Source organism: Pteropus medius, unplaced genomic scaffold (assembly GCF_902729225.1).
Source record: "Pteropus medius unplaced genomic scaffold, Ma_sr-lr_union100, whole genome shotgun sequence".
Classification (NCBI taxonomy): Eukaryota; Metazoa; Chordata; class Mammalia; order Chiroptera; family Pteropodidae; genus Pteropus; species Pteropus medius.
Window position 1 is genome coordinate 16,020,102 of NW_024349797.1, and position 23,945 is coordinate 16,044,046.

The window sequence follows — 23,945 nt, forward strand, 5'->3', positions numbered from 1 at the left end:
TGGTTTCCATCTGTCCGAATCCTCTTGCCGGAGCCAGAAAGACACAGATGTGGGTTCCTTCCTTTCGGGCAGAATGTGGGCTGCCTGAAGCAGCGGCCCTGTCTGTCATGTTCAAGGCCACATCCCCAACAAACGAGCGAATGAACTAAATACTGGCCTGGGTTCCCACCTCTCCTGGCCCAAGAGAGGTGGCCCACATCAAAAAGCGGGTTCCCACAGGGCCAGTGGCATCTCGGCACAGGGCACCCACATATAGGGGTCCAAGCCACTACCTGTCAGAGCTGAGCTGGGTCCTCCTTTCCTGGGCCACTCCCTGTTCCCAAGGGCCCACACTGAATGGCAGGAAACAGACTTGTTCGGGAGGGCGAGGAGACCCATTGTGTCACCGACGGAGCAGGCGGAGGAGGGGGTTCAGGTTCTCACTCGATCTCCCCAGAGCTGGGCAAAGCGAGCGCCCTGATTTGCAAGCCCTGGGCCTCGCACATGCTGGCTCCCCGGCCCTGTGAGTCCTCTCTTCCAGCCCCTCTTGGCCTGGGAGACCCCCATTTTCACCCAGGGCTCCGGTCAGGACGTCTCCTTCTCCCTCCTCGGAGGAGGCCCCTCTGCCGGGCTTGACCAGGGCCTTACGCTGCCCACCTCAGCAACTAGCGACGCGTCCGCGCCACACAGGCTGGTATCCCGGGCGGGGTGTCTGCAGGGACTCAGGCTGCCTGGGTTGACATCCCGGCCCCACCTTCCATCAGTTGCAGGCCCCCGACCGAGTAACTCCACCTGCCTCAGCCTCCTCGCTGGGGAAGGAAGACAACAGCACCTACTTCACAGGGCTGTGCCCCACTCCCCACACTTAGAAAATGTACTTTTAATTTATAAAATAGTCCCGGAACACAGTTTCCTCTGGGAGGGGCAGCCCCACCCCAGGGTCTGGGCAGCTGCTGCGGCCCCGGCCTGCCCAGCACAACCCACCACCTCGGCCCATCCTCCCGGGTCACAGCCAGGATCAGTGCTGTGGCCCAGTGCTGGGGCTTCTTCCCAGCTGCCTGACTAAATGTTCCTGGAGTTTAAGTAAAAAATCCCCTCCTTGGCACGCTCACCCCATAACCATCTTCTCCCCAACAAACCACCGGATTCCCGGCACCCTGCCCGGCCTCTCGCCCACCGCCTCACCCAAACCACACACAGCGGCGGAGCCTGCATCGTCTTTCTAAAGCTCCCGCCTGTATGATGAGGCGGCTCTCAGCTCAAGGACTGTCCACAGCTACTCGAGTGAAGAAAGCCTTTCTCGGCCTCTGACCCTGTTTACCTTCCCCCCAGATTCACAGGCTGAACTTCCAAACCCCAGTACCTCAGAATGGGACTTTCGGGAGACGGGGCCTTTTTGAAGAGGTGACTGAGTTACAGCGAGGCCTTAACCCAAAGCGATGAGGGTCCTTATAAGAAGAGATTAAGACAGATACATACAGAGGGGCAACCATGCGAAGACACAGGAAAGGGACAGCCACCTCCAAGCCCACGAGAGAGGCCTTAAAGGAAACCGGCCCCGCGGACACTTTGATCTCGAGCTTCCAGCCTCCAGAAGTGCGAGAATATCAGTTTCTGTTGCTTACGCCCCCCACTCCCTGGCATTTTGTATGGCGGCCGAGCAGACCAGTGCTCTTCCCAGCCCCTCTCGGAACGCGGAACCCAGACCACCCCAGCCAACCCTGGCGCCAGCGGGTGGTCCCCTCGCCGCTCCCCGCCTCCATGGCAACAACCCACTTGTCCCACCACTGCTCAAGTTCCCCAAAGCCCTCGAGAACAAGCCGTCTTACAACGATGCCACCTCCCAGCACCACCTCACCTGGCATCGTCTCCTAGCAGTTCCGCTTGTTCTAGCACCTTCTCTCTCGTGCATCGATACCTTGTTTGGCTGCTCAGCTCCTGCACCCTATTAAATTTCCACGTTTAGGTTCTGACTCAGCGAGCAGCCAGTATGATCCTTGGGGTTCAGGACCAGGCATTACGCATGGCCCAGCCTGCTCAGAGGAAGCAGGTGTCACCAAGAACCACCTCTATGACAAGGATAAACGTATGAGATAAATTGTGAGATGAAATAAAAATGAGCTGTAAGCACTGGACACAAAAGAAAGGAAGCATGGAGCCCACATAACCAACTCCGACAGGGAAAGAAAGGCCTGCAGCTTCTAGACTGGCCATCAAGTGGCGCTGCTGGTCTGGCACAGCCCTGATGACTGTGGCCATAGACTTGAATGGACAAAGCCCTGAGAGCAGGCTCCAGTGTTGATGACTCATTCAGCACCTGATAGTCCAGAGTCACATTCCCCAGCTAGTACACTGTTATGGGGCAGGAGCCATGTGATCTTCAATTCTAGACAGAGAAAGACATCCTGTGCTTTCTGGGGGAACCAAGTTTCAGTGTGACAGCAGCCCTGAAAACCACCTAAGTGGCTTTTTGGCTCCTAATGATGGCAGCCACCCAGTAATTCAGAACAGTCGAGTGGGGCTGGGAAGGCACCACAGACTTGAGCCAGGAGGAGGCAGCCAGGAAGGGCCTGGATGGCAGGAAATGGCAGTTGGAACTGGCCTCCAGTCTAGACCTGGGCCTGCAGAGGGCATCCCCTGCCTCACCACGACTCCCTGCTCCCACTGTCCACACCGCAATGCCCTGTCCACCGGCCTGGCCAGGGAGGGCCCCAGCATCCCATCAAACCACGTGCCCCATGTGGTGCTACATCCTCACTACCCGGGGTCCCCACCCTCCTTCAGACAAGTCGGAATGTCTGCTCTCAGTTGCTGATGCCCTGCCAGTTACACTTAGGGACTGTCCCTTGCTCTGTCCCCACATGTCCCCTAACACTACTTCCACAGTCATTCTGCATTCCCTTTACAGTTGGTGACTCATGTCTTCTTGTAGCCAGAGGGCCCCTTGAGGCTCACTAGCTGGATTGGGGGGCGGGGGAGAGACAGGGGGCACTTGTGTTAGGCTTCAAAAGGGTGGGAACAATTGGCTGACAGGTCATGTGTATCTTCAGACCCATTCACAGTCCCAGATGAGATGAAATTAAAATAACACGTTTTGTTTCGTTTAAGACATGAAAAGTTCCAGCCCTTGGAGCCAGTATGCCCTGAGGAGTCTGACTCATGGACAGCCCTTGGTGATCTGCCAGGGCTTTGGGTCAGTCCCAGGAGAAGCAGACCCCCCCCACACACACACATCTCCTCACCCCTCGTAGGGTGTAGGTGTGCGTGATTGTGGGCTAAGTGCTTGGATTGCAAGCCTAGGTCCCCTGTCTTACCCTGGTCAGGCTGCCTCTCCGTGCCTCAGTTTCCACATCTGCAAGATAAGGATAACAGCAGCACCTACTCCCCAGCTAGCTTGTTTAGTGAGGACTAAACAAGCCACCATGAGCACCTGCATGCTAGGACTGCATGCCAGACGCAGGAATAAGCACTAGGTAAGCTGCGCAGGTATCAGTTGGAGTTGGGTTGCTCCCCCTTTGTCCCCTGAGGTCCAGCCGACAACCAGGGGGGACCATTCTAAACCTACGATGGGGCTGAGGGCTCCTCAGGAGCTAGGATTGTCTCATGAGTGTCAGGCATAGGACACAGGTCTCCTTCCTAGTACCTCCTGTGGAATAAGGGAGGAGAGAAGGCCCTGCCCGCATGCTCGGGCACTGCCGTCAGACAGAGCCAGGGGGTCCTGGGGGGCTAATCAAGGCGGAAGGACCAGCCCACAGGGAACTGGATTCCTGAAAGGCAACCCGGGCAAGCGGAACTTGCCAGCATTCCACCAGTGGCTGCAGGCCCTACCTTGCTCCTTAGTGGCTCCTGAGGGGCCCTAAGGCCTTGCTGCAGCTGCCACCTCCCTGCCATCAGCCTGATCCTCAGCTCCCGGCACCAGGTGCGCTGTCATGCATGGGATAACACCGGAAGATGGGGAAGCAGCCTGAAACTGGGAAGGGGCTGCTTCTGGGCAGGGACAGGGAGACATTCCCCAGTCTGACCTTCCTCTGGTCAACTGCATAAGCCATTTTATTTTACTCCATCCGACTTAGCTAATGACCCGTTTCATCTCGAGGGAACAGAGTGCTGTCTGCACTGGCATGTTCAAAGGCCAGGAGCACCAGACACAGGCCCAGGTGAAGACACGGGCATTTCTGAGCCCCGTTCCAGCTTACAGAAACGGCTGCTGGAAATGCGGACCAACGTAGCAGCCGCTCCCGCTGATCTACGGCTCCTGCCAGAGCCGGGCGGACACTCGCTGCCCCCACTCAGCTCCGACTCCCAAAGCGCAACAGCCTTTTTGGTTTGCAAGATATTTTAAAAATAATATTTGAAGTGCTCTCTCTGGCAGTACATATTATATTCTAAAAGCAGAACAGAAAATGTTAGCTTGGCTCCAGGGCAAAAATGAAACTTCCATCGAAGAAACAGTCCTTGCTTATAAAGGAGGAGACAACTGCCTTAATCCACAGATCTAACCAATCAACACGGAAAAGACCAACAACCCAACGGAAAACGGGCAAACGACACGAAAAGACTCAAACAGAAGAAATGCAAAAGGCTGAATAACATGAAGTAATGCGCCATTTTGCCCATAATGGAAGAAATGCAAATTAAGATAGGTACCATTTCCCCAGCAGACGGCCACCATTAGGAGTAAATTTGTTGAAACTTTTTGAAGAACAATCCAGCAATATCTGCCAACCTGGGAAATGTTTATAATAATCTTTGACTGAGAAATACTACTTGTAGGGAATTTTACAGAAATATGCAAAGATCTGTTTACTGCAGCCCGGTTTTTTTTTTAAAAAAAAACCCAAATCAAACGGAATGACCTTACAAGCCCAAAATAATTGAGTAAATTATGATTCCTTCATCCACATGCTAAAATGCTGCCATCAAAAAGGACAAAGCAGACCTCATCTCCATCATCTTTATGGGCTGACATGGAAAGAAGCCAAGATACTATTAAAGCGAGAAAAAAACAAGTTTTATGAGAACATATGTAACATGATCCTTCTATTTTTTTTTTTAAAGCACGTATGTATTTGTTTGTGTCTGAGAAGGGTCCAGAATGATGGATTCCATGCTGTTGTGAGCGACGGCTTCTGGGAAGTACAGTCCAGGTCAAACAGGTGTGAGTCACCAGCAATCAGGGCCCCGCCTGTGGACACGAGACTAGAGAGCAGACCTGTGAGGTGCTGGAGGTGAGCAGCCCTCAGGAGGCACGCAGACCCGGTCATTTCTAGAGTGTGTGGGTGGAGCGGGCCTCTTCCAGAAGCCCTACAAAAACAGGGAGGGAGACTCGCAACCGACAGGGCGAGAAAACCTAAATCACTGCTCTATTCCATCGATTCTAAGACACAAGTTTCTTTTTTTCACTTTTCATCTTTAAGGTTGAGATGTTTCATTATTGACGGTGTGTCACAATTTAATCAGCATTTTCCCCCCAGGACGAGGCTGGGATTCAGGCCCAGAAGCCTCCAAACGTCGAAGAGGAGCCTACCTGAGCCTGGCCCGCACTTGGTGCTCCAGCCGCCTGGGGCGGGCATGGTTTGACGTGGGCCCCAAAGCACCATCCTACTCCGCAGACCCACCACCATCTGAACAGGAAGTCTCTGCCTCAGTGGCTGGAAGTGGCAGACATGAAAACCGAGACAGTGTTTCTCTCACACATGCCAAAGTCCAGGAGGGGAACCAGAAGCCAAGCAGCCACCCAAAGGCACTGCCATCACCTTAGCTCACGGGCCTGTGCCCCTTCCGTAGCCACCTGCTCCAGGCGTTGGTTCTGGCCTGGTGCCATCCCCCTCACACCAGACCCCTTGGTGGGGCACACTGTCCTCTCAGCCTCAGCCCCATGGGTAGGACAGGCTGACACTCATGGAGGCACCATAGGGGCCAAGTCCTCAGAAGCCTACTCAAGGTGTGAAGCATTTTCGTGGCAAGTTGATCCAAACCTCCAGCCTCCTGCATAGAACCAGGGCCAGAAGCTGGTCCCGACTCAGGAGCGGCAGTCCTCGGGGGGGCAAACACCCCCTTCCTCTTTGTCCTCCTCGACTCCGGGCCCCGCTGCCCACTACCAGCTTCTGCCACTTCCTCTCACCCAAGACCTGAGTGCCTGGCGGGACCAAGAGAGGAGCTGACGGCATCAGGGCACCTAACTACGGACCACCTCGCCGCAGGGAAGGGGGCCAGACCTCCTGCCCCCGCCCCCGCATGGTGGTGATGGCAGCCTTGCCTCACAGGGGAGGAAAGGACTTACTTGGAGGGCCAGTAGCTCCCCAGGCCACACGAGGGGGCTGAGATTGGGCCCAGGCCGGTCAGCACCAAAGCCTTGTTCTTTTCCACGCCACACAGGCTGCTGCCCTCATCAAGCACAGGCAGGATTTTTGTCTCCTCCATAACCATACGGGACAGAGACTCAATGGCCATTAGAAGCAAAGCTGGTAGTCTCTCCATTGGACACCAGAGAACTTCTCTGGTCACTGACATCGCCTGGACACCAGAGGGCGCCCGAAAGAAGTACCGGCTGGCAGTGTGGACAGCACCAGAGGCTCTGGGCACCACTGGCCCTGGGCAGCAGAGCCTCCAGCTGCATCGGGGACTCAGTCCCACTCCTTCTCCACCCGCTGTCAGGCTCAGGGGCAGTGCGGGTGGAGGAGGCAGCACACATGAGATTTGGGAGTCAGAGCTCAGAACCGCTGGCTAAGAGCACAGCCAGGCGTGAATTCAAATCCCAGCTCTGCCCCTAGCAGCTCCGTGGCCTTAAGTGACTACGCTCGACGCAGCTGCTGACAGCAACGCTTCGCCCGCAGCGTAACAGGAGAATGAGATGAGCTACGCGCACACAGTGCTTCCAGCAGCGCCTGGCGTGTAGTGAGCGCTGCCTCGTGCCCGCCTGAGCGCTGACGAAGCCGGCGCAGGGGAAAAGTGACCTGCACGGGCCACACGGTGCAGGGGACTTCCAGCCCCGCTCCCTGCCCTCACCTCTCCCACCCAGAGCCCCCTGCAGCTCGCCAAGGGGGAACAGGACAGCCGCCCCCCCACCTCTGAGAGGCCCCCCAACTCAGCACACACCTGAGGCAGATGCTGTGTGGAGAATCACCCCCCGCGGGGACCCTGAGGAATGTTAATTTCTCTTCATTTGGTGTCTAGATTACTCTGTTTCAATCCAGCCTCCCGACAGCCTCCTAGATGAGCACTGATTAAATTCCCATAAAACCACAAGCGGAAACGCTCGATTTGTGGTGTGCACACCCCTCCCCCAGGGAGATCTGGTGACCGTCGGCCATCTGTCACCTCCAGAGCACATGTGTGGGAGACTCTGGGAAAAGGAGAACGGGAGAGTCACCCCTTACCCGCAGCCATCATCAGCTCAAAGGGCCTTCTCAGCCCTTTGCTCTGTAGCCTGAGACCCTTCCCTATTCCCTAGCTGCTGTCCTGAGGGCCACAGGGACAAACTTGTGTCATACCATCACAGCCCAGGTACTTTCCCATACATCACTTCAAGTGGTTCAGGAGGTGGCTAGAACCTTGCCCAGAATCGCTCAGCCTGGGGTGGCAAAGCCAGGCCTGGGTCTCGGGGCTTCCATCTCAGAATTCCAGGCCTGGGCCGCAGAGCAGACACCAGGGAGAGAAAAGGTCTGCAGGTGTGTGTGGCGACCTTGGCTGTGGACGCAGCCCCGCTCCTCCCTCCTGTGCTGTGTGAGGCCACTCCTGCACTTGGTTTGAATTAGATCCAGGTTCAGCGCCATCTGTGCCTCTGGTTAAGGGGTGTAGGTACAGCCCCACCCAGAAGTGGTCATCAGTTAGGGAAACCTGTGGCCCAGGCTCCCCGGGGTGAGTCGCTCTGCAAGCCTACTGACCTCATGCTGTTTGGAGCAGCTGTGTAGAAGGGACTTACTGCTCAGGTCACAGGCTAAGGCCACACTCCCCAGCCAGCAGGAGGGGAAGTGGCCAGTCCAAGTCATTCACCCATGGATTCCCCAGGCAGGAATCCACTTCTAAGAAGTTAGGGTGGCAGACCGCTAGTTGTCCCCAAAAACTCATTCCCCCTCTCTTCCATGGTGACAAAGTTCCCAATTTCAGCTGGGCACACGGCTCAAAGAAAGCCCATGCGCCCCATGCCCCTGCAGCTCAGTGTGTGGCTAAGCTCTGGCCAATGATGTGTGAACAAAGCAGCATGTCGTAGCTTCTAGAACCTTTACTAAGGACAACTCGCTTCCTTTTTTCTAGTCCCCCCTCTCCACCCTAACATCTAGATCTTGGATGTGACAGCTACAGTTTTAGCACCACCTGGGAACAGGAGGGCCATACGACACAATGAGCTAGAGGAAGCCTGGGTCCCTGTTGTCCCACACAGTAAGTACCAGGTGACCTTCCTCTGGGTTTTTACATGGGAGAAAAATGAAGTTCTATCTCATTCAAACCACAGTGATTTCAGGTCTCTGTTGATGAAGCAACTTTAGAAATAACCGAATCGGCAGATTTGAGACTGCGAAGGATGGGTCTGAGGCAGAGATAAGCCCCGGCTTCCCCTCCAAACTCTGACTTAGGAGAAGACAAGCTCAGGGAACGGGGCGCTGAGATGGCGGTGACCGCAGGTGGGGCTGGGAGCTCCAGGCAGCAGGTCTCACCTGTTCCCCCACAGCCGATGGCCTGCAGACGGCCCGGCCCGCAGGGCGTGGATCCCAGTCCACGCGCTCTGCCTGCTACTCGTGGGAGACCCTCCCCGGCGGCACGGCCCACCCCCACTGCAGAGCAGGGAGCCTTGGCCACCTCCCCGCAGCAGCCTCCTGTCCGCCCTGTCTTCCACGCAGGTGCCCCGGCTCCCTGCAGACAGGCAGAGCTGCCTCGGCATGGGGCACGGCGACAACCCCAGGAAGTCTGCACCAAGCCCCTTCTCCCAACACAAAAGCGGTGTCACTTGGACGGCTTTAATTGTCTGAGCAACTGAAAGGGTAATTACGGCCATTTGCAGCTCACAGAACGGGGCTGTGAGCCTCCAGGAACAGCAGCAGTGGGGTGGGGGAGCACCAGGTATGTGACGGTCCCCTGTGTCTGCCTGGCCTCTGGAGGGAGGCTGGGAGGTGGGAGCCGACGTGCTTCAGCGTGAACAGCGCCCGGGTAGGCAGGAAAAGGCCCCAGGAAGTCCCAGCCTGTGACCACCCTGCTGGAAGAATGCCAGCACGGCTCGGCCAGCACGATAAGGAGAACCCAGGGTGCGGCGGCCACGGCCACCCACACAACAGTTCCCGCTGGCCTCGTGCCAGACCCGTCTGTAGGGCTCGGTCCACAAGTTCCTGCCAGGCCTGGAGGGGGCGTCCCCTTAGTGGGCAGCTCCTGAGGGGACAACATTGGGGTCTGAAGTTTCTTGAAGCCAGCAGAGTGGGTTCTGATTCTCTCTCCACTGGGAGCCCGGTCACCCCTCTCTCACACCTACGGCTGGGTGTGTCACCCTCACAACAAGACACAGGCGATGGCCATCCGAACCTGTCTCCAGGCCACGTCTGCAATGTGCTCTCATCTCCTCACGCCCAGCTCACATGCCTTCAGTGGTGCCCATGAAGGAAGTCCCTACAGCTGCGGGAGGGCGCTCCAGGTCCCCCACTCTGATCCACACAGGCACCCCACACTTCGGCTCTTGCCCGCTTTGCTCACACCCCTGCCCTGTCTGGGAGGTCCAGGCTGTCACTTCCTCAACACTCGCCCACCAGGGACAGCCCTGCTTCCTGTGTACCCTGCAGGCCAGCCCACAGCCACCTCCCTGCTCCTCAGACCATGCGCACTCACACTCCAAACCCGGGCTCACCCTTGACGCCCTGGTCCTGAATCTCTGGCCATAAAATCAAGACAAGTTCCAAGATCCAATACAGATGCCTCGCCCCTTCCATCGTGAGGGGATCAGCAACGGCAGCTGACATTCGTGCGTAGCCCCAATGGGCTGGGACCCGTGCTACTTGCATCAGACAGCATCCCGGTTATCCCAAGCCTGGACCCCATAGATAAACCACCTGGTATCCACATCTTACAGAAAACTGCAGGGTCTGGTCAAGGGACTTGGACAAGACCAGAAGGCACCAAGAGCCCAGATTCGGACACAGCCTCAGTCTATCTCCCCCAGAAGCCTATGCTCTTTGCTCTGAAAAAGCCTTCTTCGAGGTGCCCTGATCCCGTCGGAACCATCACTCCTCGACTGGACTTGGTGAGAACATGAGACCTGGCCGCTGACCCGCACCTCCTCCCACGCATCGAGACGTCACATCTTCTACTACGATCTCCTGCCCCTTCACACGCAGCTGGCGTCTGACACACACACCTCTCAGGAAGAAGCAGGTTTCCCTTCCAGAACCAACATTCAGCCTAAACATCGGTACAGAGCTTCCTTCTCATCTGGAGGCTCTGGTTGGACCCAGGCAAGGAACACAGAAAAACGAGGTTGACATCGTCACAGACCACTGCAGATCCAAGGAGGGAAGGGTGCTGGGATGCTGGGAAAGCCTGCCCGCTGGAGAGGCCCCCAGGAAGGCCATGCTCTACACCACCAGAGGCCAAGTAGCCAGAGACAAGGCCTCAGGAACCCCTACACCCCCGCCCCCAAGGACGGCCAGGTCCAGCACCCAGCTCTTCTGCAAGATAAAGTCCTCAGGGAACCAAGGACTCACCAACACTCATGCCAGGTGCCTGCTAGATCCAGGGCCCTCTGGCCATGGATATGAAAGTCAAGCTCAGGGGTTAGGAGCTGGGGAGCCTGAGACCTGGCTGGATGCTGGCTCTGCCGTTTACAGGCTGTGTGGTGTCAGCATGTCTGCTAACCTCTCCAAGCCCCCAGTACTCATCTATGAAATTGGGGAGAATGACTGTGCCCCCTTTATGAGCCCCGGAACAGAGAATATAAGAGAAGGCTTAACCCAATACCAGGCACCTGGTACATACCCAATAAATGCTATTCTCATTCCCATAATGGTCCTGTGAGCCAAGTCACCATCCAGATCAGGGTTCGAGGCAGCGTGATAGGCCGCACTCCCGGTCTGGATGGCAGAAGCAGAGGCTGCCTCTCCTACCCCTAAGATGACTCCTCACATGGCCCCAGGGCACAGGCAAAGCACATTTCCTTAAAACTGAACCGAGAGTTCTCGGCAGGGAATGCCTGGACCAGGCAAGGAGAACTAGGGCGTAACTGCATCTCTCCAACGCACTGGCCTCACAGAAACGAACACCTTGGAGAGGCCGTGGGCTTCTCCAGAGCTGCCCTGCCCAGGAGGTGGGGAGGGTGAGCCCTCAGGGACTAGGGACAAGAGCTTGCCACTGGCCAGAGAGGCTCCTGCATCCAAGAGGGAGGCTCCTGCCTGCGAGAACATGGCGTACCCACGAGGTCCAGCCGCCACATTACAAAGCTCCATGCGTCTGATCACCAGCCTTTCAATTTCTCTGTTCGTCTCCTCCACCGGTCACACAGCCCCACCGGCCCGCCCGCCGCTGCACTGTCCCCACATGCTCCCACTCTCACTGTCCTGGGGACACTTCACTGCCACTCCGCGGCTTCAAGCAAACAAGACAAAAGCATCTTGAAGTGGCGGGAGCCACTGTCCCAAAGAGCGTTCTGGACTTTTACGTCCTGACTCTGCTGGCCACAGAGGAGGGGGAAAGCCTCCCCATCCCCAGAACGTGCGCCACCCTCACCATCCGCACCCCAGATTCAACTGCTTCCTGTCCCCGCATGCTTAACAAGACCAGACCCTTCCCCGCCCCGCCCCGCCCGATGAACGCCTGGTCACCCCAGCAGTGGGCCGCCTGCCACAGAGCGGAGCCGCCTGTGTCCACACCTTTCATGTAGGCCTCGATCTTCCGGACGAGCTCGTAGGACTTGGAGCGGTCCAGCAGGGTCCTGATGGCAGGAAGGGGGTCCAGGACGATGGTCTCGGGGTGGGCATCAATGTACTCCTGAAAGGAAAACACACTCCTTCCGGTGAGATCGGGGAGGCTGGTGCTGAAACAAGGTGACGAGCACGACTTCATCCCACACGCCCGCCCCAAACCCATCTCTGTCTTCTCACTCCCCCCATCAGCCCTCACTTCTGTCTCGGGCGTCACGTGGTCTCAGGATCACATGACTTTGGTTAGACCAATCAGGGCACTGTGGACCCGGGGACCACCCACTGGCTCAGGAGAGGACATGGGACCCGAGTCAGTCCAGTGGCAGGCTCAGAACCCTTTCAGAGAAGGCTGGGGGAAGAACACTCCTTCCTGGGAAGAGGAAGCACAGAACCTGGGCGGCTGGGAGCAGCCACTTCAGGGTCTGAAGGAGAGGCCTGATGGAGCCACAAGTCAAAATGGAGCCCATGCTGAGAAAACAGGGCCAAGAAAGCGAGAGCGACCAGGGTCTGGCCTGCTCATCCGAACCCTGGATAAACCGTCACCTGAAGCCACGTGTGGATTCCGCTCCATGAGCGTGGCCCACCACCCGGCACCGCATGGACTCTAAGGCGGGGCCAGCAGGGAGTGGCATGCCAGACTGACCAGGAGGTCTGTGGGGAGGCGCGGGCGACCGCCCAGGGCAACCTCTGGCCCCCGAGGGCTCGCTCCAGGGAGGGCTCATTTAACACCTGCTGACCTCATGGTGGACTCAACCGCAGGAGGGGCTGACAGAGTCGGTCTCTAAGGAAGTGCCTGCATTCTTGGGGCACATAGGGAATGAGAAACTATTATGTGTAATGGAATTCAACAAAAGACAGAGAAAAAGGTTTCAAGGAGAAGAACACGGGGGCCCTGGCCCTGCTACTAGTCGCCTCTGTGACTACAGGAGCCCCAAGCCACATCACTGGGCTAGCAGGACCTTGTCGGGTCGACACGGTGAAGGAGGCCGTCTCTCTGGCTCTAAAACTCTGTGATTCCGAGGATAAAAATGTGGAATGCTGGAGTAACAGGGAAGGGCTCGGGGAAAGACTGGGTGTGAGAAAGCACTCGGCAGCTGTGTCATTGTGGGTTGAGTTGTGCACACACACGCGCGCGCGCACACACACACACACACACACCCCAACAGATCTGTTCACATCCTAGACTGCGGTCCCTCCGAGCATGGCCTTATTTGGGAATAGTCTTTAGAGATGTAATCAAGTTAAAATAAGGTCATACTGGATCAGGGTGGATCCTAATCCAATGCTGAGCCGGGTGTCTCTCAGACAAGGAGAATTTGGACACAGAGACAGAGGGAGAAGGCCATGGGAGGATAGCGACGGGAGTCACGCAGCCACAAGGCAAGGTTGGCCAAGGGCTGCCGGCTACCACCGGAAGCCGGGAGAGGCACGGACAGAGTCTCAGAGCCTCCGGAAGGAGCCAACCCTGCAGACACCTTGAGTTTAGACTTCTAGCGACCTGAACTGTGAGTGGATAAACTTCTGTTGTTTTTACCACTCCGTCTGTGGTACTTTGTTATGGCCACCCCAAAGAATGAAGATACCAGCTTAATTCACCCTCCTCCTCACCCAGTCTACGAGATCAGCCTGGGAGATTAGCAAAGGCCAGGGGAAAAGCCATAATGCTTCTTTTCTAGTAAGCTTTATCAACAAAAATAAAGCTCCATTTAAAATTATTCTTCTTTTCAGTGAACCTATTTTGGTTCCTAGTAATCACTTTTAAGGGCTCTCAAACACAAAAGCCATCTACTCTCTCCTGAGACCTGCTCCCCTCTGTGCTCATACCAGAGGATCTGGTTATGGGCTCGTTTGTGTCTTCGTCTCTGAATGTTTAAAAAGAAGTCTCCGTTCCCAAAGGGTGGCCAGTGCACAAATGTGGGGAGCCCTCTTCCAATCCCACACTCATGAACTCCACGGGGCCTACAGGCCCTCGGCAGGCCCTCTCCCGCACACACCTTCTGTAGGCCTAAGTACAAACGAAAGCCACCGTCACTGCTTCCTCCCCCTATTCCTGACATGACTGAAGGCAAGTCAGCTCAGAAACAGGCCCACTGCCCTACTCTGACAAAACAGGCCCAGCAGCTGATGCCGGAGAGACCATTATGTCACCCCCAGGGGACGAAGGGACGAGCTGCAAGGCATCTCTAAGGAAGGCTTATCCCTCAGGCCACGGCGCCGTGCCCCGCGAACTCTGTCCTACGCCTCGGCCTCACCTGGGTGCCCGCACCTCTCCACTGCAGGCTCCCCATCGGCGACTACCCGTCAGCACCATCCCTCATTAGAGCCCGTTCCTCTGAACCGGGCCTACGCTGCCGTAAGAGCCTGGCATTCATGAAACACCAAGACTCACACACGTGAAATCCTATGAACATCCTCCTCTTAAAAAGTCGTCCGCTCGGCAAACTTCACCTCATCGATCATGCCCAGGGCGTCGTGCGGGGTGCAGTGAACACAGGGATGAAAGAAAGCCTTTTAGGCTTTGCTCTGCTGGATCCATAACCTTGGCCGACAAATTCGCGTTCTGGATTAGTAACTACAAGCACTGACCTGCCCCCCGCCCCGAACCCCCGACACCCTGGGAGGTGGCCTGGTATAGAGGGAAGAGTAAGGGACCAGGAATCGAGAAAGCCGGGCTCCCGCTATCATCACCTCCTGGTGTCACCTCGGGCAAGCCGCTTGGTTCCTCTGGGTGTCAATTTCCTCATCCTTGATTTGAGTCTAAATTGGAGAAAAGCGAGGGCCAGTGTTTGTAAAGGCAGACTTCGAGGTCACATACGGGAGTTGTAAAGGCAGACTTCGAGGCCACATACGGGGGCTGTCTAGGACAGACAGCTACTTGCTAGAGGCATGACAGGTAGGGAAGGGACACACACATGCTCAGAGATGTTCGCTCAATGGGCTGGCCCAAGTCTCCCCCAATGACTGAGTCACATAAAACAGGGACCTGCTCCTTCCTCCTCCTCAAAAATCCCCCCCTAGTCCCAAGAAGAGGAGCTGCTGGTTCTGGTTCCACTTCCATGCTTCGGGGCAGTGACCTTTAAAGAGGGAACTCAGGATCATTAAGACGTGAATTTAAGCCAAACTCATGAGGGAAAGAAGCTAGAAGAAACCAAAAGGGAATATATCTGACAAGCAGGCTCCAACAAGCTTTTGACCAGGGATGAAAGCATCAGCGTTAACAGAAGAATTATTCCTAAACATGATCTCTTTTGGGACGTGAACAGAGAGGGCAAAGAAAGAAAGAGTTTTTCCAATCCCCCCACTATCCACAAGTGGATTTTCTTCCAAGCTTTTCAGCTTATCTATTGTATCGCAGCCTCATGCATTTTTCACAAGTCTCTTAGAATTACCAAACTGCTGGAAGGGTGAGTGCCCTGGACCATTTTATCACCACTCAGAGGAAGAAAGGCCCAAACTGTCTCCATGGCAAACGGCAAACACATGTTCCCTGGAGGGCCTGCTGCGAACACCCAGGAAGGGATTCTGGAGCCTCACACAAGGGAGCCTGGCTGTAAGCAGACTGAAAATAGGGGAAATCAGGAATATACAGCCCCAGGTGAGCAGGACCAGGAGGAGGTCTAGAGAATGCTGTTGTTTGAGGGGACAAAGGGGCAGTGACCAGCCAGGTGCCCTCCCTTCCCTGCCCATGGGATGATGATGCCAAGAGGGGCACCAGACCTTCTCTTGGGCTGGGGGGGAGTCAAGCTTTCCCCCACCGAGAATCTGAGCCAAATGAGAAGACCGAGACGAACACCAGAGATGCTATTTCCTCTGCAGTTCCATTCATGGACAGGAAATGAGCATGGAGTGAAAGGCAAGGGTGTCCTCTTCACGCAGGTAGAGATCCTGAGTTCAAATTCTGCCTCTGCCATTCACTCTACGTCTGTGAAAAAGAAACTACAGCTGATCTCTCAGATTGTTTCCTTATCTATGAACTATGTGTCTTGAATAAAATCTATCCCAGGGAGCTGCTGTGGGCAACAAAGAGATCACAGATATGAAAGGAGTTGGTAGATATAAAAACAAAAGGGATTCTCATAATCCTACAACACAGGGACTCTCAAGGCCAATCTGACCCAGTCCAGGGTCGCCGAGCTCATCCTGCGCTGGCCCGTCCAGCAGACTAAGCAAAGGACACGCCAGCTCTGCACCCAGGATCAGCAACTGGGCTGCTCTGGCCGGGGTCAACCTTCCTGCTGATGCCTGGAACACAACAGAATCCCCCAACTGACAGCTGCCGGGGCTCCAGGGAGCGCGCCTCTGCAGACGGCTGGGGTCCTGACACACTCTACCATGCCAGCTGCAGCCGGCCAGCCTGCTCCTTACAGGGAAGGAGAGCGGGCACTCAGTTCCTGTTCTTCGATTCTTAGGAAGTCATGGGGGCTCTGGCCCACTCCCCCGAAACGCCTGCAGATCCCTTTTCAGAAAGTGGTGATTCATTTTTTGGAGATGCAGACTGAAATTACTTAAAGATTAAATATGATGCCTGGGATTTGCTGCAAAATAACCCAGCTCGGGGGCGGGGCAGAGAGCTAGGTGAGGCGTATATACGAAACGGGGCTGCTAACCGCGAAGCTGGGTGACGGTGACGGTGCGTGGGAGTGTGCTGCCACAGCCTCTCTTCTCAAGTATTTTTAAATTTCCCATAACAACAAGTTGAGGGAGGGAGGGAAGCTAAGTAATCAGATTCTCCCTTTCTTCAACCCTACGTATCCCTATTTGTGCCAGAAACAGGTTCAGACACCAATGCTATCTTTCGGGAAGGAGGATGACGCAGCTACGCAGCTGGGAATTGCAATGAGAGATTAATTACGGTAAAGATGAAAATAAATATCACATTCAATACTTTTAAAATAACAGTAGCTACCACGCACCCAGGACTTGCTACATTCATAGCATTCTATGAGGTAAGAGATGAAACTAGGAAACTCTTTCCCAGCCTCTGGAGCGCGGGTCCATGCCCGGCCTCGCTCCATCACACTCAGGCCCCAGCAGCTGAAAGGCTGCTCACTGAGCCGTGCGCCCCTGAGTCCCTGAGTCCCTGAGCCCCTGAGCCCGCCCCGCACAGCCTCGCTGCCAACCTCTGTGGCAGGGCTGGGACGTTCAGCTCAATGGACTGCTCTGGAGATCTCCCCTGTGGGGCTAGGGGAGCTGGGATGGAGGAAGGGGTACCCCACGAAGTGCAAGAAGCCCCTTCTCCCTGGGCCTCAGCTTCCTGCTTTGTCGAGTGAGGCCAATGCTGTGAAGAGGTTATAGCGTAGGAGCTGAGGCCACCAGACCTGGGGTAAAAATCTCATGTGTCCCCCCACCCCCGACACACACACACATACACGGGACACTGGGCCTCTGCAAGCCTCGGTCCTCCTCGGTACACGACTTGGGTGGGTCTAGAGCAGTCTCTCACTACGTCTTTACCAGTGGCTTCCAGGTAGTCCTAGCTCAGCAGACTTATGGGGCAACCCTCGCGCCAGGACCACAGTGACAGCGAGCCCGACGGCGCTGTGTTCTAGGGAGCGCGCAGTCTCCAGCGAAGCGCGATGGAGAACAGCCTGGCGAATGCTAAAACGGAGCCATGTGCTGGGCTGGGCAAGCGAAGTGCCAGGCGTTCTGCATGCGGACGTGGAGGGAGAGGCAGGCGCGCTTTCCAGGAGCAGAGCGAGGACCGGAGGTAGGGACCCCCCAGCCAGGGTTTGTGTGTATCGGTCAGCACTGAGCCACCACACAGATGCGGGGGGAAACCTGAAATTACCTCCAGTGGCAGTGCAAATTTACCCATGGGGGCTTCTACGGGAAAGGAGGTGACTTTGGGCTCCCTCGGCATCATCTCACTCCTTCTGATTCTCCCTGGGAGCCCAGCCCAAGCTCAGACCTTCCAGCTGATGGCCACTAAGGCTGGCCTTTTAACTAGCTCCTTCCCCTCAAGTGGTGGGTGAAAGCCAGGAAGCTTCTAGTTCCGAAAGTCTTGACACCGGGATGTCCCAGCAAGATTCTAGGATGGGTTATTATTGACGACTGCAGTGATGATGGTACTGGTAGCAGCCAACTATGCTTCACGAAGTGCAGGACAGTGTTCTACACACTTTGTAGGAATTAACACGTTTATTCCTCACGAAAACCTGACGCAGCAGCCCACTTGACAGAGAAACCAAGGCTCAGAGCACTTCAGTACCTTGCCCATACTCTCCTAGCCACAAAGCAACCAGGATGGGACTTGAACCCAGGCGACGTGGTTCCAGAGCCCACTAGTCCGCAAAACAAGGCATGGGAAGGCCTGGCTGAATGAGCAGCATCTCGATTCTAACACAGCCAGGACTGCTGGGTTCGTCCTTTTAGAATTTTATGTTAAAAGGGAAGGAGTGAGCCTTTATCACGTTCTGCCAGACAAAGCCTAGGGCTTTAGCCTGGCAGTTTAGCCCATGAGACCCAGAACAATGCACCTGATAACAGAACAAGGTAAAACAAGAAAAAAAAAATGGCACAGAGTTCACAATTTCCTCTCCCAGAGGCAGTCTCAGATGGTCAGACCTTGAGACCTAAGGGTCTCTCGGTCCACCCATCTTTTCAGAAAAGAGAAAGGAAGTAGAAAACTAGCCCAAAGTCACACAGTAAAGTAGCAGAGCTGAGACTTGGGCCCCTTCTGCTCCTTCTACCACCCCAAGGGGCCACCATACTGGACCAGAGTCTCTGCATCTGTCCCCAACCCTGGATTAAGACAAGCTAACATACTAGAAGACCAATAACTCTTAGCAGAGTTAATAAATGACACAACTGGACAGCAGGAGTCCACCGTGGCTTCTGGGATAAGGATCCAAGTGGCACCATGGTAAGGACGTGCAGGACCCTCAGAGGTAGCACGTGCTGGACACGTGTGAACGCAGAAGCGGCCCCGTGGAAGGAGGACTAACAGATTTCGGCCATGGCGCAGGAATCGCGTCTTCAAAGGCAAAGTACGCTTCTGCAGAGAGTGAAGCCTGTCCCTGGGAGATCAGCTCCCCCCATGAAGATGATGTCATGGGCCACACTGTGCAAAGCTTTCTGGAGTGGATGACTAATGAATCCTCTGGGCAGACCACTGAAGCTGTGAGGTCAACCACTGTGCACGGGCGTGAGATCGGCCAAGGGCAGGGCCTACCACCCCCAGGCAGCCCAGAAAACCCGCCTGTTCACTGCGGCCCACAGAACACCACGTGCCACAGCCAGGCCCCGAGGAGTCCACACTAGGCCCACGTGCCTTGATGTAATGGAATGTGCCAGGCGGCCAATCACAGCCCTAGCTAAACCCTAGCACCCATGGCCGTTCATCATCACAGGCCAGGGGTCTGAAGCAGGCCGGGCACTGGGCTGGGGCTGGAGATTCGTGCAACTAAACATTGGGATTGGGCTCCCAGAAGCCAGGAGAAGGTTATAGCAGCATCTAGTACATACCGGGGGCAAGAATGCCAAGTCCAGCCACACACAGTACCATTCGCAGAGTCCACCCCTGAGCCGTGCAGTGTGCAACCTGTGCAACAGTCCCTGGCAGTCAGCCAAGGCTTCTGCCTCCCAGTCCGTGGCAGACCGGCCAGCAGGCCAGTCCCAATCCCAGCAAAAGGACCCTGTGGCACTGTGAAAGTTAAGGCAAAGACAGAGTCAAGAAATTTGGGTTAAAGTCCTCAGAACTGCCATGAACTTTGTGTATTTCTGAAAGTCACTTAAGTTATTCAGATCTCAGTTTCCCTATGTATAAAGTGAAATCAGAATAACACATTTATTTATAATAGCCTTTCTGACTTTTAAGTCCTACAAGCCTTTGATTCTATAACGTGATCAACACACGACAAAAGCTCTTAGGCTCCTGGATGGAGCCAGATTGCCACCTGAGGCCCAGGACACCCCAACATGGGAGCCCAGGGCCTATGCCCTGACCACGCGCACAGCACAGTGTGACTGCGCAGGACCCTATTTCGGCAGGGCAGTGAGACACATGCCCCCCACAGCAGAATGAAGAGGGTGAGCAAGATGGGCACACAAGTGACAGACAGACAACGGCTCTGTGTCAGGGACAGACTCCTGTTCAATAAGCAGGACCACGCCGTCTTTTGGTGCCGTCACTAAGACGGCCCTCCATGTCTTACAGACGCAGCCCTGGCATGCAGAGGGCATCTCCTCACCTGTTGTTCTTCCTCTAACCTTTCTAAATGGCTCCTTGGGAGAATGGGCTTCTACAACAGCAATCGACCTTCTCGACCTTCATTTGTATTCTGGAGCAATCTCTGGTGTCTGAGCAGCCAGCCCAAGGCCAAGGCCTCCTAGGGAGCAGAGGCCAGGAAGAGGGAGAGCCCTGAAGACGTGTGTGTGCGGGTTGGTCACTTCGTCAACGACAGAGCAGCCACATTCTGCCCGCCCTCGCTGGGGATGCCTTGGTGGGGAGAGACACAGGCTGACTGGGATGACGGAGTAGGGGAGTGTCTCCATATGGGGACACAGGGATGTGGGTGGGGAGGAGCGGAGAGGGGGTTTCCCGAGGCCAGTAACGCTGAGCCACAAAAGGTCACAGGCATGGGCTGAGGAGGAAAGGCACTCCAAGCAGACAGGACGACAGAAGCAAGGCCAGGGGGTGAGAGAGCCACCTGAGGCTGGGCGGACGCAGGTCTCACAGGGAGGTTACGTTAGGCAGAGGGCAGGAGACGGCTAGAGACAGACCAGCCAAGGAGTTTGGACTGAATCCTAAAGCCACAGGGTCCCGAGCTGGGGAGTGACAGGGCCAGCTTTGAGTTCTGCAGTGACCAGTATGGCCATGTGCACGGCCCAGGGGCCGAGGTCGGAAGGGTCAAGGGCTGAGCAGCGTGTCAGACGCAGTGCTGGCCTCAGGGGCACATGCACAGGACCTTCCCCACCGGGAGACCGAGCTGCTGCCTGACCTTTGGCATAGTATCATCTCTGTGATTTGGCAGAGTCGGCGGAGGAAAATTACAGTGCAAATCTTCTCCTCGGTCTATTTGCTCTTCAGACCCACTACTTCAACCCCAGAGCTCAGGCTGGGGAGGTCGGGCCGTTACAGCACAGGGGCTGCAGAAGACCAAGGTGGACAAGCACACGAGCATCAGACAGAAGCAGGGTGGCCCAGGGTCAAGGTCCAAACAGGCTGTGAGCCTGGCACAGATGCCGCCCTGCCTAGGGCCCTAAAGCCAACAAGATGAGGTGATCGGTAAGATCCTGGCACTCTCTGATACTCGGCGACTCTTGCCAAATTGAACTAGATTTGAAAACACCGCCATTAAGCGGTGGAACGTGGACCGGCGCTTGGTTGATGGCAGTCTGACTGGTTACCATTTCTATGGAGAGAAATTGGGCTACAATCAAAATTAAGAATGCATAAACTCAGTGTTTCTACTCCTAGGAATTTATCCCGAAGAATTCCCCACGTGCGCATACAAAGATACACGTGCGAAGGTATTTTAATCACTGTAGCAAGTCTCTAAAGCGTGATCAGAAACGTCATAAATGTCCATCGGTAGAGAACTGGCCAAGAAAGGGACGTTATGGTCATTTTACGGAACACCATGCAGCCATTCAAGAGAATGAAGCAGCTCAAGGGCCAACGAGAAAATCATTCCGGAGATATGCCGTACAGAGCAGTGGTCTGCGTGGGGACAGGAAGACCAGGAAGACCACCTTTGTTTACATGCACGGAACCCCCTGAAAAGGCCCAAGGCCACGGGGACCGACGGCTGCCCCAAGACAAACCGGGAGGAAACTGTTCTCGAATTTGTTCTGTATGCACGTGTCATCTATCACAAAATTAGTTAACTGAGACTGCTGGGAGCCAGCAGAGACGGCACAGGGAAAGCCACACCCAAAGAATCCATCGGAATCACAGTCCACGAGCAGATTCACGGTCCCAGGCTGGGCTGGAGGCAGAAGAACCAGTGGAGCACTTAGGGGCAGGGCCGGTACAGAGCAAGCCTCCTTGGAGCAGACCACCAGCAACAATCCCCCACCCACCCCTGCTGGTGAACAGGAGGGTCACAGAACAGGGGTTCAAAAAGAACAAGACGAGGTTGGAGCACCTAGGCGCCGGCTTCCTGAGTGAGCTGTCTGGGACACGCGCCACTGACAGACAGTGCAAAGGAACCCCCTTTCCAGGCGGGGGGAGGTGCGGAGAGGGCACTCGTGTGGGGCAGGGCTGGGCCTGAGCACCCAGGGTGTGTGACCCTGCGCACCCGCCCCAGGGTGCCGGTGGTGGCCTCCGGGCCCCCGCATCTGAAGGCAGACACCACCCACAATTGTCCCTCCAACCGGGTCGTCTCCCCAGACTGTCGCTCAGCCATCTGGCAAGTGGTGTGAGCAGGATCGGGAGAAACCGTGACCCCGAGAAACCGTGACCCCGATGGGGGACACACTCTGTTGTTCACAGAGGTGACAGGAAAGTCCACGAAAAAATGTGGCTCCTGTCAAAATAGACCCCCGAGTGCTGCAGGACAGGACAGGAAGGGAACCGGACACTGTACTGAGTCAGCAAATACCTTCCCTATCCTCCGTCCCAGGCCCCCCACGGAGAACGGTCCCTCTTTCTGTCCCCAGATGTCGGCATCGAACTCATGCGCTCTCCATCTCCCATCAACAGGAGGCTGGCAAGGTGCCTGACAAATGTCACATGCCCTGTCACAGTGCTACAGTGCTACTTGGGTCCTCCAGGAAAACAGACAGACAGCAAGCAAGGCCACACGAAGCCTCCAGGGCTGGGAAACGGATCTGTAAGGCTGAGTGCTGGCCAGGAGAAGGCCTCTCCTCACGGGCTGACGGCAAACCAGGACAGGCTGGCATTTCCCCTTGGGGTGCCCTGGGGCTGGAGGGGTCTCCGTGTTCATCTGGCCCAACCGTCAGAGCTGACAGCCGAGCAAAGCGAGGACCAGAAAGGGGGCTGCCAGTCCCCAGGTCCCAGGAGCTTGGCGCCACCCCAGGTCAGCAGCTGCTCCCTCACTCCTTAAGCACCTGTCTTACCCATGCGCACCTTCTCCAGACACCTGCTCATGTGGGCCTGGGGAGCGGACCCTGCCCTCAGGTCGCTTCCCCAGATCCAGGCCAAAGGCCTGCTCTGCCAGCCCCACGCACGGCCCTCCAGCCAGAGTCCCGCCTCAGTTCCCAGAACCAGGCAAGGCCTTGCCAGGGCCCGCAGGCTCCCCGCTTGCATCGATGGGTGTGTAAACAGTACAGTCAGAACTCGGTGCGAGGACCCTTCTGAAGCCAGAGCTGACTTTGCAGAGAGCTGCTGAACTCTGCGACAACCAAGGGTCGCTCAGGCCAGAGGCCACCTGGGCCCTGCACCTCTGCACTCAGTCACCCCAGGCTTCCCAGCTTCCAGCTGCATGAGAACAGAGAAAGCTACTGGGGTCAGAGGGGCGACCCTGGCAATGACCCCGGGTGCTGTCTGACTTCCTGCTGAACACCTCAGCCCTCTTCTAACTGAGGAGGCCACTAGGTATGCTCAGCTCGCCCATGCTCCCCGGCCACTGCGCTCTGGCTGCACCAGCTTCTGGTCCTCGGGCCTCTGTGCCCATCCTGCCGAGGGGCCTGGGCAGACGCTGCCCCTCGCTGCTCCACCATGTCCCCATGCTTTCCAGGCCTCGACTCAGTGTCAACTCCTCAGAGAGGTTGTAGGATGAGGTGATGAGAGCCCCCCCATTATTACAGGCCTAGAATTTTCTCCTCCCTACAACTTACCCTAATCAGAGACTGTGTTACTTTTTCCTCCATTTACATTTGTTTTGTTAGCATCGCCCCCTGCACACACACACACACACACCACCACCACCCTGACACACACAAATACAACTCCTGGGGCAGGAACTGCCTCCACCTGATTTGTCTCATTTATTGTACCTGTAATGTCTTTTATGAATCCTGGCACACAGTAAGTGCTCAGGTAAGACTTGTTGAATGAATGACGTAATAGTTACTTGATGAAGGATCTCCAGATCAACAGGGAGACTGGGAGATATGGGCCAGGTCAGGGGCTGGAAGCCAGGGGGTGTGGGAGGTCTGAGGCAG

At 55.9% G+C, this 23,945-nt stretch overlaps 1 protein-coding gene across 3 annotated transcripts in view; it reads right to left on the reverse strand.

Moving 5' to 3' along the window:
• ITPK1 (inositol-tetrakisphosphate 1-kinase) overlaps window positions 1-23,945 on the reverse strand; it is a 140,594-nt gene that overhangs the window by 24,714 nt on the left and 91,935 nt on the right. For all 3 annotated transcript variants that reach the window (XM_039884064.1, XM_039884067.1, XM_039884065.1), the window contains one exon: window positions 11,826-11,943. In XM_039884064.1, the coding sequence (XP_039739998.1) occupies window positions 11,826-11,943 (118 nt within the window). The remainder of the gene's footprint in view (window positions 1-11,825; window positions 11,944-23,945) is intronic.